Genomic DNA, 18440 nt, shown 5'->3' on the forward strand with positions numbered 1-18440 from the left:
TATACTTTTTTATTTAAATTTTAAGAATAATAAATATTTTTTCACACAAAAAGTTATTTAAAAAAAATAATAATTAAAAAAAAAAAACATAATACTGATACATTTACATGCCTAATGTTGAACTGTGTTCAACTATAAAAGTGTTCTCTTAAAATTATAACTTTATACTCGTAGTATAATCTCGATTAAATATATTCTGAAAGATAACGTCCATATAGTTCTAATAATTATTTATTAAACTAAATATATTTTTTATTATCCTGGCTGGCGAATTACAATAAACCATTTATGTTATAACAAGTTTTTTTTACTTTCCTTTCGGCTCGTTTTAAATGTATCTGGCCAGAAGTTTGTAATAAAACTTTAAAAAGTGCAATTTACTCATAATCGAATATTACAAGGTAGGAAACTGTTCCGTGAATTTTTAAACCAAAATGGCTTTAATTATGATAGCAATGCGTAAATAATAACAAATAATGAATGTCTTCTTGTACTACTTTGTATATTTGAATCATGAGATTTACCTATTTAATAATCGAGATTCTACTAGCCATGAAAGAATTTCATTATAACATGTACGTGTATGGTATAAATTAACGCAGTGTTTCCGATTTTCCGTATTGTAAAAAAGAACATGGGAAACACTGAATTAACTTTAAGAAACTTAAATAATACTTGGATTTCATTGACTATCCCTCGGAACGTCAATACCTAAAATCTTTTTGCATAAATAAGGGAATGTTCTGTCTGTTGTAAGTGTATTGTGTTTTTTAGTGTAGATGTGTGTAGTAGTTATGCTCTTAGAAATTACAGGAACTTAATTACAATCAGCTGTATACGTCATATGTTTGTTTGCTTTTGCGTTTTTTTTTCCGATGTTTTGCTGTGGTTTAGTTGCTGATCTATCACAAAACGGTTCTTACCACATCAGTTATGCAATATGTTATTTTGAAGGAACCATCTGCATGTGTGTTTTCTTTATTATTTATGTTTTGATTGTTTACTTTTTTGCTTGTTGGTCACTGGATGAACACAATTAATAGTAGGAATCATTTGGTAGCTTCTGTCCACAGGAAAGAGATTGAGTTCAAATTAAACTAAAGTAATTGTGCTCCTAAGTGTGGGACCCTAAAGTCTTTGCATTATTAGCTAGTAATATTGCACTAATAGTAATATGCTAGGTGTCAATATGCTAAGGAGTGTCGCGATCCGCAGATTCCGAACGTCCAGGTGGTGGCTGGTTGCGCTTCGGCGGCGGCTGCAGAGGAAACAGGCGATGTTCTGTTGATGGCCAGTAGTTCTGTCTATCAACATCTTCGACAGGTGCTAAGATATTGGCAGCGGACAGTGTGGGGACATACTGCTCCGGCATCCAGTCGAAGGAGAATGCACTTCCCGCATGATGAGTGCTAGGCGTCGCTGTTGGTGTTGGTGGTGCACTGCCTATGTAAGGGCTTAGTTCTTGATGGCACAGATCGGGAACCTTTTGAAGAGTGTCGGACCACGGCGGGCTCGGATTCCATTGATCCATTAAGTCACTTGGATCGATCTTTAACAACGTCCGCGGCGGCCTTTCCGTCATGTGCGATACGACCAGTAAACCGCCGCCACTGCCACTACCGCGTCCTCCGTTCATATCTGCGGACGTCTCGACATCCGTAACCTCCAGTTCTAGATTTTGGAGGTCCTTGGGTTTGCGTTTGCTGTAGGAGTAGTCAACTGGCTCTGAGTCGCCGGCTCTTCTATGGTGATGATGATGCTGGCCGTGGTGCGCCTGAGTCGGACCTGTATGATGGGTCAGGTGCGTGATGTTATGTGTAGTAGGCATGGAGGATAGATGAGTGTAGGCGGAAGCTTCATGCGAAGTACCAAAGTCCGTCCCTTGAGGATGTTCGGGGTAGTAAAGGAGACGCGTCGGAGGTCCTACATCGTAGGCCAATCCATATTGCAATTTGTTTTGGACGGAATAGTAATGGTAGAGCCAACTATTGGTTTTCATCACCAAAGCTTCGGCCTCGCTAAGTACTTGGTTGGTGCAAACGATGACGGGTTGTTGGTTGCTTTCCGAGCTTTCCTTCACTTGCAGAACGCAATGCATCCAGATCCAATCGCCCGATCTCCGCTGGAACTGCGCTAGCAGAATGCACGAGCGTTCCTGTTCCGATTGAGTAACTGCAATGCCAGAATAGATGATTAGTATTGTTGTAATGTGGTTGGTGGTGGTTGTTGTTGTTGTTTCATTTTTACTGTACTTACTTAATCTATGTTTAGTCTGCGCTTCTCTCGTACATTCCCAATGCAGCAGTCGGTACCAGGATACCCCCTGTAGGTCTTCTCGCGAAAAGCCCAAGTAGAATTCACCGCTGCAATACACAAGTGTAACAGCAATCATTGTGATTTATAGCGAGCAATGTCACCGTACCGAGGCAGTCCCAGGATGACCCGGTGACCTGGACCGAGCCGGGACCGCCCCAGTATCACGAGCAAACGCTTGATTTATACGGCCAGCGCGCAGAGCCTAACCGTTCCAGCGAAAGACACAAAGATTCTATTCCCATGCTCAAGAGTATACTCACTTGTTGTCTATGTGAATAAATCGCATGTCCATGGAATGGATAGAGGTGAAGACGTTGGTGGCGCCCTGGACGACGCACTCTCTCGTTTCGGGCATCGCGACAGGAGTGCAGGTCGCCAAGAAGACGGGCTCGTTGCGGCTGCAGAGTGGAAGGAACGACAGATACCGACCCTGAACCAATACCACCTGCGAACAGATAACCATATTAACAAACGGTCAACATGGAACGGTGGCAGTTGCAGTTGCAGTGGCGCTTTGGTATTCCAATGAGAGTCATTTCCATAAGCTGCAGAGTGGGCGTCATAACACACTGCTCTCGCCTCCACCTACTTTACATATTACCTCTACGCCAACCCATAAACCATCCGGAGTTCTTCTTCTCCATCGTCGTCGTCTCTATACTTTCAATGCATTCCGTTCGCAAAACCGAAACCAGAAACCCATTCTTTCCACGGCCACCTATGCCAAATCCAATTAACTCCCGATCTAGATGGTAGGAACCATCATGCTCTTCTTTTGTCTTTAGAAACCCTTTCCCACAACCCCCACCTAGGAATAGGCATTGGCCTTTCTTCGAAGCGAGATGTATTCCTAATATATGCAGCCGCTACATACTGCCTTCTACCAACAAATAACGATAACAATAATAAACAGTAATACGTGTTGCATTGTAAATGTGCAACTTGTATTTAGATAAATTCCCCGGTGCTAAGCTTAAGGTGTGGGTGGATTCGTAGCTGCTTGGAATAGAATCGGCGCGGTGAGGGGGGAAAACGGCAGTTGAGCTGAGGTTACGATACCAGTGAAAGGCAGATCCGGCAACGAATACGCTCTTAACAGATTAAACATCCGCGTCCGCGTATATTCCCATTCTTCGCCCATTTTTTAAATTTTAATTCAATTTATTTATTATTTTTCGTCGTTTGCTTACCTTTTGGTCTCCGAATCTCATCTGCCTCCTGGCATTTCTAGACACGTTCATCCTGCACAGGAACAGCCGCACCTCTTCACCGCCGCCACCGCCATTTCCAGAATTCACCGGCCGTCCCAGCTCGCATTGGATGGCTTGATGATCCTGCTTGTCGATGATGTCGTAGACGCTGTCTCCGTGTATAAGCAGATCCTCCTGCGCAAACAAATTACATTTCAATTACAATCTCCGAAAGCCCTTATTTGTGTTCCCTTTCAGAGAAGCGCACAACAATATAAACACTTCTTCATGTTGTTGTTGTTGTTTTATTTTGATTTATTTTTATTTTTTTTTTGTTGGTCGCCGTCGTTACGTTTACGACACGCACAAAAGATGGTTAACATGTTAATAAGAGGAAAAGCGCGCAGTCATCGGCGTTGATGGCGTCCAGCCCCGGCTTTTAAAACTGACGTGTGACGTCGTCCGGTTCGTCGATTTTTGTTTCTTTATCTGCTCCGAAGGAGCTTTCAGAAAGCTCTCCCTCTGAGATCACTCACCGTCCAGCCCGATTCAATGGCCTAAATATTCAGCGGTCTTTACTGAACAAAAGGCTTATTCTTTACGTTTAAACTAGTAGATCAAATGAAGTATATATGAACAATATTTCAAATATTTTATATCGGATGAATATAATTCCTGATTTTCGGAAATAAGAATGTAAAGAAAAAAAATGAGTTCGAAGCTTTCAGGAAGCTCACCTTCAGAACACTCACCATCGAATGGCCCAAATATTCAGCGGCGTTGTCCGAGATGTACAGAAGCTTGCCGTTTTGCGTCATCATCATCAAGAAGCCGCTCATCGCCTGAAACAGATAAAAGCTCATATCAAAGCGTGTTCTTCCTCACGCCTTTAGTCGGCGATAAACAATAATCGCGTTGTAAAACGAAGCGAAAGTTATTTAGTAAAGAAGCAAAATGGAGAGATAAGCGCGTTATTATGTTATTTTCGGGCAGTAAAACAAAACGACGCAAGAATGTTTTAATGGTTCGCAATATCCTTTATCACTAATGGACTCCGATAACGTTTTAATTGTCCGAGGTGACCAAAAGTGTTCCATCGCACTTCGTTACTGTCGTTGTCCTTTTGTTGCTGTTGTTGTTGTTGCCGTTGCCGTTTCTTGCGATGCTGCTGTTGTATAACTGAAACCGCTCACTAATTGCCCACCGAATGTGGCCTGTATGCATTGTGGTATAAAATGAATAGATTGATGGACTGCTGCAGCCGCTGGATTTATTCAGGACTCGGAATTAATTAGCCGTTTCTGAACAATGAAGCAATGAAATCGTTGAACGCGATCAATCAAAATCAAACGTTTTCTTTATGCTGCTTCCTTCACATACTTATGTAAAAAAAAGCCAACGGATAATGGCAGTAAAAAAAGACGCACGTAAAGTTCGTTTAATATCAAATTAATTAAGCGAAAACTCGCATGGAATCAATTAAGAATATTGATCCACTGATAGATGACATCTCATTTTTAGTATATTTTATTATATAAACCATATAACTTTCTATGCATTTAATTACAGTTTTTACTTTCCTTATTATAACAATATAAATTAATTAACTAATTTATTATTAATAATGAAATATTGTTTAAGAGAAAATCGTTGATGTATGTAAATTAAAGCTTTCAATCGGTGATTGAATGAGTGTAGGTTTTAATTGAACAGAGGTGTAAAGTAGTGGGACGGTTTATTGAAAGGATTAGGTGTTTAAAGCTTTTGCTGCTGGGAATTGTCGATTTGCGTTTGTAATGATTTAAGAATAAAATTTATGAGCATTAATTGGGCATTTAAAGTAAACAATGAAGTAATGAAATCGTGGCCGACAATCAATTGTGGCGTTTCCTTTTTCTTGTTATCGCCGTGTTCTTTTGCTACTTCTTCGTCTACCATTGCGGCTGCATTTGTTTTCGCCTTGTTCGGTTTTCGCCATTTGGAAAAGGCGCGCATAAAAGGCAGTAAATACAACACTTTTGAATGCAGGCAAATATAGACATTATTGTCGTTATTTCGGAATTTATTATGCATCGGGGAAAGACGTTAAATATGTTAATCTTCGTGGTACAGCATATAGAATGTGGGATGTTTTCTTCGCTATATTTCACAATATTTGCAATCGCGCACAAATCTCGCGCTTTTCTAGGTTACCCATTGCGATCTTTGCTCTTGAGAACTTCTCTCCAATACCTTTGGCGAACGTACGTACGTACCTACCTACCTACCTATCCGCGTGTGTCTTTCACTTTTTATCCGCACCGAAAAGGCCAAATTAATTTTATTTATTTCCATCGAGCGGCTTTTAATGGACGCCAACGATTTATACGCTATGCACATAGAGGAGGAAAGTAACGAGAATAACGAGAAACAAAACACATGAATCCTTACGTACGTCAAAGATGGATGGGTAACAGTTTATTTAGGCAGAAGTAGAAGGCTGGAAGATGGAGCAAATAAGAAGAAGTAAAAAAAAGAGTATATAACAGCGACAGCTTCTAGCCGATGGGGAGGAAGAGAGACGGAGAGTGAAAAGTATAAATAATAATAATAAAAAAAGAACTAAATAAAATCGTTGCGCAAGCCGAGAGAGTTGTGGGTGCAGCGGTCATATTTTAATTACTTTGGCCGCAACGGCTCTACTCTCTATACATAAAGAAAGTAATGAGAATCAAGTAAAGCACGGGCTATGTGTATAAATATATACCATTACCGGCGGTCGGTCGTATCGCTAAACCCGTGGTAAAGTAATGCTCCCATAGTGTAATATATTCTTTAATGATCTTCTATCGGTCTCTACAATCTTAAGACTGGAGCGAACTCTTCATCATTTCGTTCGTTTTCTTTTTTCGTTTCATACATACACATACACAGACAAACACAAACACACACACACAAACATTTTTCGCCGCTCTTTATCTTATTATTCTCTTTTCGGAAAGATAAATATTAAATTAAAAAAGTTCGTAGGCCCACCGCTCGCTCCGATTCCATCCCATTTGGGGATGGGCGTTCGAAGGGTGTGTCGAAGATTTTCCTCATCCACCAAGGTTACCATCCAACCCCCCGCACCAATCCAAACGATAATTTCAGTGTGCGCGTTTTGTAAGTATAAATATATTTTTTTTCTCTTTTGGTCGAACACATAAACATACCATCAATGTCAATCATATCTGGTTAATTATCTTTTCAAAATTACTCACATATAATTACCTGGTTATGACTAATACGATAATTGATCAAGAGATTATTATTATTTATTTTTCTTCGTCTCGCTGCGGTTTATAATTAGATTCATTCGTTTGAGCCTTCACAAGGAGAGTATATAGATATGGTATGATACTTCGATCGGTGGATAGTACTTTTCGGTGGAATGAATTGGATGGCGCGGGGGTGGTGTTGTGCAGGCCGTGCGCCGTTTGGAATAGGTGCATTAGATGGGCATGGGTATTGGGGCCGCGGACATATACTTTGTACCGTATTGAGAGGTGAGGGGCGCGGGATTCGGAGAGCGGGGTCAGCGCGTGACCTCAAGCCGAGGGGTACACAGCTACTTTCCCACGGACCCGCCCGCAATATCTACGCTCTTCATCTGAGCACTCTAGTCTGTCATTAAATATGGCAATATGTGGTGAAGCAATCCAGATACCGACGCAACTGTATCGATTAGGTACCATTGGTTTAGGTACCATTCGTGGTCCCGGACCCTGGTGGCCGTCATCATCGACGTGGGCCCAAACCTCGTGCCCCTCGTCTGACAAACAAACAATCATCGTTCCTTCTTCCTCTTTTTTTATATTCATCCTCTTCTTCTCCTTTTTTTTTGTCCGTTCTCGTACTCTCTATGCACCGTCGGACCTCTGCAGGCGTTATGTAACCCCCAATTATAATTCCTACATAATTCTCCGTACGCCGGCTTCACACTCGCCTCTCCTCCTCCTCATCGTACTCCTCCACCTTCTCCACTCCAACTTACTCCCTTTTTTAATCTCACAAAATGTATAGATATATACATTCGACACAACAACATTAAATTTATATAACATCCATTTTTTTTTCTTGTAGATCCACGCCCCAAACTTGTCCGAAACTCCAAACTAATTGGATTAACTAAATTATCTCTCCTTATATTTAGAATTAAAGTATACATATAAATATTACTAGACCTTTTACAATGATTTACATTTACATTTATTGAATTATCAATAATATAAACTTTATTCTTTACAAATACTCAATTTATTAAAAACTAATTTATTCTGTTTAATTAGATTTCAATTGTAAATCCAAAGAACTTTTGAAACTCCCAAAAAGTTAATTTAATAACTAAATTTGTTTAATTTCAAAAGTAAATTTTATGATGACTCTTTAAAATGATTTGTTGTTGTCAATGTGATGTGTGAAATGAATGTTCAATGTTTCGGTCACAAAGAAAGATTAATAACAGTAGAGATTTGGTGTTGAGATACGGCGTCGGAAACTGTAACGTTAAATTAAATTAATGAAAAAAATTACGCAAGAGAATGTTCCTAATCCATTCATGCAAGGGAACGTTCTTTATCCACACCTTAAACATTTTTCTAGACTTTCGAAGCCGTATTACACATTGGTCTTAAGTAAGAAACTTCATCGCGGAGAATGCTCTTTAAATCTAAATCGACAACCATTCCCTCTGTATGCTTCGATTCTTGCCTCAAAATCATTCATAAATTACTAGGAAATTTAAAAGTGACGAAGGAATTTCATTTTGCAGCCTCACGATTTATTAATTGTTTCCAAATTCAATTTGGACAATTGACCATAAACAATAGAATCCTGTTATTGGGCAATAACGGAGTTTATTTGACTTTGGAAAACATAACAACGTAACGATCAAGATTTTGAATTAAGTGTAAATAAAACATGATTTCGTTATATTATTGATGACCTATGATATGACAAAAAAAAGGTAAGAACAGAAGAGATCGATACGATATTTTTTTTTTCTCCGAAGATGCTTTTATAATCAATAAAAGTAAATTTAATCGCATCGTTATGAGGCACTTCTTTAATTAATTAATTGGCTTTAAATCTCAGTTGGACGTTCGTTCCAAGCTTTACGATGGTTTCGTTTGGCACTTGAATATTCAGAGCTTTCGCCCAAGGTGTATAATATTTATAGATTTACTTTATGGCTATCATTCCATTAATTAGACATGATGACTGAATACGAGTATTTATGAAAGGATTAAGAGATTAGATGACTATCTATATCTGCTTGTTTACTTTTAAAAGTGTACTTGACTAGTAATTTGTACTTGAAGCGCTTAAAAAATACTAGAAACTTTAATTATTTTAAATCTTGATTAACAGGAAAAAATAATACTAATTTACTTTATAATTTGTATGAAACGGTATAAAATTATATTTTTTGTAGTATTTTTATAATTATTTATTTATGATTTGTACAAATCAAAGTAATTGCTTAATGTAGACGGTTGTTGATGTGTTTAAAGTTGATGACTTAATATGTTTAATATTAAGATGGGTATGTTGGTGCATATGTATTGATAGCCTTTTGTGTGGTAGATGGAAGAAGGCGAGGTCTTAATTAAGCCGATTATAAAATAATTATAAGGGGTCGAGTAGTTCGTCTGGTTTTGCCCATCCTGATGATCTTAGGTATCTTTTGAAATGTTGGGTACATATTTTTCTTTAGTTTTGTTGTTGTTGTTCGTTTGTTTGTTCGGGTTTTGTTGGTGCTGTCGTCGTTTTGCTTTTGGTTGCATTGTGGAGAGGAGGCGAAGTAATGGAAGAAGTCGTCGTGCAATTTGGAGCGTATGAATGCGGCGGGGTCGTGCCGTTCTCGCTGCTGTCGTTCTTGTGGGGGGCTTCAAAATTGCATCGCGGGTTCCCATTATGGGAAATGCTGGAAATGCGCCAGTTTTGCGGAGGTATTTATTAATAGCTGCTAATTTCGCATCGTCAAAGTGAGTAGGCGAATGCACGGGGGTTGTCCGGCGCCTAAAGGACTCGCAAGGCGAGCAAGGAGTTCGGACAGAAGGAGGTGGTTGAGGTGGAGAAGGAGGAGGATGAGGATGAAGAGAAAGAGGAGGAGAAGAAGAAAAGAAGCAAAACCGTGTGAAATTTAAATTTCTGAGCGGATCAACTGAAATATGAATTTATGAAGTATAGAAAAATAAAACAAATAGCTCGCGAGAAAGGTTCAATAATGTGATGCAAACACGCAAGTGGGTAATTGTTTCATTTAAGAGCCGAACCGAACGCAACTCTAACTGATTCCCACGATGGACTCGCATCTTGTGCATCCACATCATCGAGCAAATACCAATTACTCTAACCTATAACCATTACCATTGAATCCAGTAATCCACCTACCTACTCGCTGATAATCCCCCCAGCTTCCACATCGGAATCCAGAGTCGGAGGAATTGCATTATCTTTATTTTCCATTTCAGTAATGAGATTTTGGGGGATGATTGTATTTTGTTGTGTGTGTGTTTTTTTTTTAATTTGTCCGCTTATTCGATGAGCGTTTAGGCCACTTATTTAGTAAAGCCATTCATTAAAGTGCGGTAATGATACTAACCTTTGAAAATCCGATGTTGGGCGTTGGTGGCTGGTGCAATCCGGCGACGTCGTGGCATTTGAAAGCTGCGAAACGAAACCAATATTATCATCGTATATTTCACAGTATCAATCGGCAATAAGTGTTTGTCACTTAATTGAAAGTCGATGACGCCAAGTTAGACACATATTCTTCGGAGTTCTATAAACATTTCAGCGCTGTTACAGTGAAGGATGGATCAGATAAGACGCCTTTGCACGCACGTATACATGTCTCGAAAGAGTTAATTGACAGTCCAATCAATGGAGGATTTTGTCACCAGGCTTACACCGGACAGTGATTGACTTAATATTCTACTGCTCAATTTCAATAAACAATGGCACGGTGTTTTGTCTGAGCGCGCGATCACTTCCCAAAACAACGACCATCGAAAAGAAAGAAGTAGAAAATAAAAAGAACAACAAGGCAACAAACGAAACGAGAGAAGAAAAAAAAAACGAAGAGGCTGAAAGAAAGGAAGAAGAAACAAAACAAGAATATATAACAAGACAACAAACGATATATAATGGTCCTACGTGCTCAATTGTCTAGCGAGCGAATTAAAAAATCCCTCAACAAGAACTAACCGCCATATAATAGTCGCTAAGCCCATAACGTAACGGTGCCCAGGATTATGATATGCACAATGATCTTAATTACTTTCGACTTGCATCGAAGCCGTAGAAACAAAACGAAGTAAAATTAAAAAAAAATAAATAGAGAGTATAGTAAAAAAAACATCCTCACCTTGCTGGAAATAGTTGGCTTTTCTGACGTAGACGCAGACCAGAGCCATCAGCTGGAGCTGGGAAAGCCTCTGTCGAGTGGATGGAGGCAGCGGAAGAAGCTCGCGAAGATTAGCGATTTCCGCGTTTATTAGGTCTCTTCGTAATTTACTGGCCCCTTTGGTCGACTTATTCGCGTCGAACCTTCAACAAACAAAAATATTCCAAAAAAAGAAGGAAAAATCAGACACAGGAATAGAAACAGTAACAAGTAAACAAGTGCATCATCGTCAGACGGAAAGTCTGAAACCATAGGTTTCCACCGGAGCGTGATTGTGTAACGGCGCGGTATTATTATGTGGGGTAAACATAATACGCTTGTAGTGATCGCGAGCTTAATAAATCCGCTTGTTAATTACTGAAGCCTTGTACGGAACCCGACGTAATATATTGGTTTCCTTAATGAAATCTCTCCAACCTTCTTCTTATTTTTTTTTTCTCTTTTCTTGTCGTCTCTCTCACCAATACTCTTCTTCGGTTTTCGCATTATTTTTATTTTACTCTTTTCGTATCGTCTTCTCTCTCCGGTTTTCGAGGGTGTTGCGCCGTTAATTAAATGCGCCTCTTCAGCTCGACAGCAACAGCAACCTATTTTTTGTTTGTTTGTTTATTGTTGTTGTCTTTGTTTGTTTGTTTCTTTTGTCGTGCGGCGACTTTTTCGGTCGCGGTAGACTTGAGGGCGACACGAAAATGTGCTTTGCTGTGCTGTTGCTGTTGCCGTCGCTACGTATTGGCAGACTTGTGTGTTTTCGATTACGATCTAATGCTCACTTAATGGGACGTTTAATTAAATTTAATATTGGACAATTATCATAAAATTGCCACGTCAATTCCGTATCGTCTCATTCAAGAAAATCTCGCGAAAATCCTATGCGCAGATCACAGATCCACCTAAAGCTCGTGCAGATCGCTATTTTCTTAATGATTTTACAGCAATTACCACTCGACTATGTTAACGTTCCATCCTCAATCGTTACTTAAAATCAAGATGCTTTTTGAATTTTTTTTTCTCAACATCTTTGCATTAACGTTTGTTTAATTCATTTCAGAAATCACCATTATTACAACAATTTCTTGATAAAATAATTAATTATATTAAAATTAAGTAAGTTAAATAAAAAAATCTGCTTTTTTTATTTATCGAAATCAATTTCTCTAAACTTGATTTATGGTAGATTAATGGATGTCTACTTAGAGCCAATATCAATTTGGAACCGATCTGGATGGATGCTTTTAGCTTCATTCTAAAATATTTATTAATGTTGACCTTTCCCGTTAATCTGCTAATGTATCTATTATATATTTTTTTTAAATTTCATTTTTAATTTTGATTTGCACATTTTGTCGTGTTTCATTATGCGCGATTTTCATATATTGTTTTTGATCTTTGAAAATAAGTGAGTTCGGTAAACAACTCGGAGGAATTCTTCGAACAAATTATATATGAAATTGACATTAGCACATGCAACGATCTTAAAAAAAAATGGAACTATTGGCATTTTGCAAGGAGATGTACAATCTAATGATTATGTTTACTGAGACAGTTTAATTTATATGCAAATAATAATAATAATAATAAATAGATGTATGCAAATACTCGGACTGAGATTATGAAGAATCATCGTTAAATGTTCGCGTTTTCGGACAGCCTCTCTCGTCATATGCATTACGTAATTGATGTGATGATGTTTTATTTTCTCACTTATAATGTTATTTACAAATTTTCAGTAATATTATTTTAAATTCTCAAAATATTCTATTTGTTTATTAGTATTTAGTTATTGTATTTCTTAAGAAAAATTTAATAAAAGAAATGATTTCATTTAATATACAAATATTCTAACTATAAATAAATGTATAATTATATTATTAAGTTTTAAGATTTGAATACTAAATGTATGTTTTTTTAGGAAAATTAATTGTGAAAATATTTTGATGATGATAATTTATGGATCCATATTGGAATTTGTTGTGGAAAATGGGTTAAGTGGAAAGATGATCGGTGTTAATTGTAGTTTGGTAAGTGGGATCTTATTGAAATGAACAATGGTTAATTAGGATCGGTAGGAAAGAGTGTTGTATTGGGTGGAGCTTGATGGTTGGCATTAAGGTTGGGCGTTTCGATTGGACACCAAGGATCCAAAGAGTGGAAAGCCGCGACCGCGCCGGGAAAATACGTACAAATAGCATAAGGTAATACGCGTTTTTCCCCGTTGATAATTTATGGTAATCACAATCGAGCGGCGATCTCGGATTTATCTGTTTGCGAGCCTTTTGCCAGGATACAAACAAATTACCATCATTAGGTATAAATATTGTTATTAGAGTTATGTGTTTTAATGGAAAACAATGCGACTTTCGAACATGCGGCATTTTAAATGATCCCAGGGTGGGAAGAGGTACGCCTCTCCAGCATCCGAAGACGAAGACGGAACGTGGGGGGACGGAAGGCCGAGACAAGATGGAAAAGAACAGAGATTCAAGAAAATCATCATAAATGCGCGGAATCGAATGCAAAACGCGTAATGGAAATATCAGAAAATGCGCTCTCCGCTCGTTCCGTCCGTTCAGCTCTGCTCTTCTCAGTTTGTGGGGGGAAGCTGTAACTAGTAACTAGTACGGCCTGCCTCTCTCGGGCCAACTCTTTGTTCCTCCCTCGCTCGCGGAATTCGTAACATGTTCTAAGCCTCTCGGCATGGCATAGCATAGCATAGCATAGCCATGCCTGTCCAGGCATAGCCAGGTGATAGCATAGCGTAGCGCAGCACGGCATAGCGCACATCGCATACTAGGTCACAACACGCGCCTTCGCCTTATTCTTATTACCACACTAATGCCCAGCGCAGAACCCATACATCACCCGTTTCAACAAAGCTCTCGCGTTCGAGATGCAGAAGAGAACCAGGAGACCCATCCCAGCGGAGGTGGAGGAATACTGTTGCCCAACGTTCTACGAATCAATTAACGCCGCACTAATTATCGCTCAATCATTACACACATCGGGCCACTTAGGTCCGTTCTCTGTCCCATCCGAGAACCTAGGTTGTGCAACCTGCGGGCCAGAATTTCGACATTGCTCATGCGGCCGCTCGAATGAAATCCTTCGATTCGAGCACAAATTTCGTTTCACCTCCCATCACCATACGAGATGCCTCATTTTCAGTCACCGCGGGGACGACGAGAGGAGGCTGCAAGAGCAAAGATAGAAAGAAAAAAAAAAGAAAGAAAGAGAAAGAGAGATGATGATCCCAAGCGCATCTTCCTCCGTTCGCCCCGTACCCAGGGTATACGGGTACGTTATTAATCTTTCCTTCCATCGTATAACTTGTCACTTGTCAAGATTCAGTCGTCAACTTTCCCAAATACGTTAAAAGCTCGTCCTCCCGTTCCTTTCCGCTGCTCATGCATAATTATATCCAAATCACAAAGAACTCGACACTTTGCCCTTCGACTTTCCAATTTTCCGTACGCGATTTTTCGCAACGCGCTCATCATCATCACAATCATCGCGGTTCTTCGTCACTTGGGCCAAAACAGTTTATGCAAAGCAGTCTCTATTTACCATATTTTTTTTTTCTCATGCTAATCCGGACTCCTCGACGAGTCCCTACTTCTTCATTGTACGACGACGCCTGTACTTAAATCATTTTTGCGCAATCGTTTCACGTCAATTCCTTTCCGCATCAGGAAAACATTCCAACATCTTATTTCTACATTATACTTATCAATTACTATTCATTGTTAACCTTTCTACAACCAACAACTATTTTCCGATACATTAACAATGAGTTTTCCATTGAAATAAAATTTCACACAACATTATAAACCTATCACTTATTCAATATAATCATTCATATATTTATAAACATCAATTAAAACAAAAATTATGAATATTATTCAAGAAAAAGCTAAATTATAAATGATTAATTGTAACAAAAAGAGACAGTAGTTTACTATAAAAAATTCAGTTATGGCATTACCAGTTTTTAAACTTATATTATGTACGAATACGAATATAAATCGTTTATATAAATATTTTATCGTTAAATCACAATAAAAACAACAGTAAATAACTTAATCTGTAGAATTTCCAACAAACAATAATATTATAAATTAGATAAGTTGCCACAGTTAATTTATTCATATTGTATAATATTGTGACGGCATCGAGAATGAGCAAGCGAAGGAAACAATCATAACAATTATTCCAAAGAAAATCATTGAAAGTTCTTCATTGAATCCGCGTCCTAAGTGGTCTTCACGCGACTCTTGTTCACATTGTTGTCGCATGTAATTATATCATAGCTAGTTATGATATTCTTAATACAATAAAAACAATTGTTGTTTTTCATCTTTGCAAAGAAAAAGTAACAAAATGTTATTCTACCTATTATTTACTAACAATAAGAGGAAGTTTGCTTCTATTTTTTTGGTTGAAGAAATGAAGATTTCCTTAAAATCCTGGATCATCAAATTGTTTGAAAGTGGTCGGAGCATACAGAAATTTACTTTGAAGAAGTTGGTATACATTAATTGAGATATAAATGATTTAATGAGTCGCGTGAGCTTATTGCCCTCGGTAAATTAATGCAATTAATTACTTATAATTGGAGATGAAGAACGAAGATTTTCGGCTTCGAGATCATAAAAGATCCCATAGACCACACCACAAACATGGAATTTAGCCTCAATCACGCCAGCACAACATTAGTCTACAAAATCCTTACGGCAATGATTTTTCTACAAAAAAAAAATAAGATGAAATAAAAATTCTAATTGCATTTACACATAATATTTTTTTTTATTATTGGCTGACATTTCACACGAAATTATCTGCGATTAAATTGATTATACAACGCAATAAAAAAAAATGAATTAGAGAAATAAAAGGAAAAAAAAAGTGATATGTAGAGAAATGGATTTTTAATTAATTATTTAGCTATAAAAGTTAAATTGGCCAGTTGATATTTCGTACAGATTAGAGCTGTGTGCACCTATAAATATCAGTTTATAAGTAGATAAAACGAAGGTTGTGTGTGTATATATAAAAGTTTAATTAATTAATTAATTAAAAGGAAATCTTAATACAGTTTAGTAGAGGGAAAAATATATAATTAAAATCGGAATTCTGCGCCTAAAGCTAAACGAGATTAATTTTTAAATTGGGAGAATTCTGTGGAGGCGAAACGGTGGTCCTCCGTGGAGGAAATTCTGTAATGGAATTCTCGCACAGCAATTAAAAATAATAATAATACTAACATCCGAATACACAAATTACCAGTCTCTCACAAAATTAATATCCCAATTCGTGTTAGCATATGTATCTTTTGCTTAATTGCATTTACAATATTACTCAATTCTTCCTGATTTCATAAATCTTTGACATTAATTTATATAAGATTTCCGTTATTTCTGAAAATGACCATCAAATTACCGAAATTGAAATTATTAATATTTTTATATAATTGATCAATTTGTTCCAACGAATAAATATATTTTTTTGTTATGTGTAAATACTAAATATATTTATTTAAAAATTTAAATATATAAGATTTAGAAAATTCTACTAACAAAATATTTTGTTAAAATAACACTTTTTAAGTTAATAATAATTTATTGGCCAAACATCAATACATAAGAAGAAGAAAAAAATGTACAATTTATACATATACATTAACATACAATAAAAAAATCTATATTAATAGGCTGGCCAAAGGGCTTTTTTAAGTTATTATATGCATTTATTGAAATAAGAAAGAGTACTTAATGGAAAAATAAAAATCTTACGTTTCTTCTTTCTAAAAATATGATAAAAATTTTGATTTTATTGAAGAATTTTTAGTTTTCAAGCAGAATTTCTTTAATTATTTATCAAAGCAGTTTTTTTTCAAGTTTTGTTTCAAGTAAGTAATTAATTAATAATATAAGAATAATTTCTTTAAAATTTTATACTTATAAATACGGAATACTTTAGTAACTTCAGTTTTCAATTATAATTTTTATTTCGTTTAATAATAAATTTATATATTTTTTTAAACATTTTTTAGTTTCAAATACTTTATAACAAATTATATATATATATTTCTTGACTTAAGTAAGTAATTTGTTGAGTACTATTTGGTAACATTTTGTTGCGACGCGAATCTTCTCTGTTTTCCGTTGGTGCGCTTACAATATATATTCTTTTTTAATTGCGCTTCAATAGCCAATAAATCTCCTTTAATTGTTCCTCCGCGCTTCGATAACGTTCCTCTTGTATACATACACAATTTATGTATATATATATATACAATATTTTTTTTCTTATAGACATTTTGTATTTACCGGCGCTTCATGAGCTTCACGAAAAACGAATGTTGCACAAAATGTATCGACCGAAAAGGTCAACAGGTAACGACGAATTCAATCTTAATCTCGGGCAACAGCAACAATACAGAACGGAACAAAACAAAACAAAGAAGAATAAAAAGAAATATATATGAAACAAAATAAAATTTGTAAGAGAATTCGAATTAGACATTCGAGCGGTTTCAGACAATGATGTTTGGGATTAATCGATGATTGTTCCCGTTCGCAGTAATTGTTAATATTTATACGCGCCATTAAATTGGAAGAGATATGTAAATTGAATTTGTTTCTAATGGTGAATCGGTAATTAGACGTTCAATGGAAAAACAATGATCGTATCGGAAAACCTGCAATTACATATCTTTATTGTTATTAATACTCTACTCCGTCGACCATTTATTTATTATCTCTACGTTCCTCTTTTCCTCCTCCTCCTCCTTCACCGCTTCTAATTCCATCGACTTACGTAAAATTAATTAGGTAATCGGTATATTTTTATAAATGTGCACACGCAGCCGATCGCTGAATAATTCAAGGAATGCCTTTTTCTTCTTGTTAATAATAGTTCTGTAATTATTTTTCTTTTTTCGTATTGTTTGAGTAATTTGTTTATTTATTTATGTTTTTATTATTTGTGTGGATTTATTTTATTTATTTTTGCGGTGTTTTTGTTTGTTTTTTTTTTATTTGGTTGATGAATTTTGCGAATTTGCCGACGGGTCGAGAGGTTTCCGCGGGAAATCTGTTCCGGGTCGCGGGGGATCCGCGCCGGGGGTTGAGTGTCCCGGTGCGTGGGTGGATCAGGTCTTGTATAATAATAAGAATGGAATTACCGTGTAAACATGATTGTTTGTTAACAAATAAGTCATATAAATCGCACATTTATTGCACACACATTGTCGGAACGAGACGCGTAAGAGCTCGCACGTGAACACCCGCGCAGCACACCACTTTATGGTATATAGTCTTTGGAGAGTACCACGCTCGGACCATAAGACACGCGGTGTAGGTACTAGCGGGGCTATTGGTACTGGTATTGGTACTGGGTACTGGCACTGGGTATACTGGGTACTGGCACTTGGTACTGGCGCTGGGCACTGATTTTCTGTTGCCCGTACACTCATGCCACGAACGTGGTACCGGTACGTCGTTTGC

General features: G+C 37.1%; 1 protein-coding gene across 2 annotated transcripts; it reads right to left on the reverse strand.

Moving 5' to 3' along the window:
- Nucleotides 1–64: 64 nt before the first annotated feature.
- On the reverse strand, nt 65–18365 carry LOC108564879 (neuronal PAS domain-containing protein 4). Of its 2 annotated transcripts, none has more exons than XM_017924074.1 (8): nt 18119–18365; nt 10900–11081; nt 10135–10199; nt 4259–4348; nt 3507–3701; nt 2577–2761; nt 2257–2363; nt 65–2172 (listed from the first exon to the last, which is right to left on the reverse strand). In XM_017924074.1, the coding sequence occupies exons 1-8, from the start codon at nt 18127–18129 to the stop codon at nt 1193–1195; spliced, it is 1815 nt and encodes a 604-aa protein (XP_017779563.1). In that variant the 5' UTR covers nt 18130–18365; the 3' UTR covers nt 65–1192. The 2 variants fall into 2 exon arrangements, with proteins under 2 accessions (XP_017779563.1, XP_017779562.1); XM_017924073.1 differs by having other exon boundaries at nt 4244–4348.
- Nucleotides 18366–18440: the final 75 nt, after the last annotated feature.

The sequence above is a fragment of the Nicrophorus vespilloides genome, unplaced genomic scaffold (genome assembly GCF_001412225.1).
Source record: "Nicrophorus vespilloides isolate i.1.1-1 unplaced genomic scaffold, Nicve_v1.0, whole genome shotgun sequence".
Lineage (NCBI taxonomy): Eukaryota > Metazoa > Arthropoda > Insecta > Coleoptera > Silphidae > Nicrophorus > Nicrophorus vespilloides.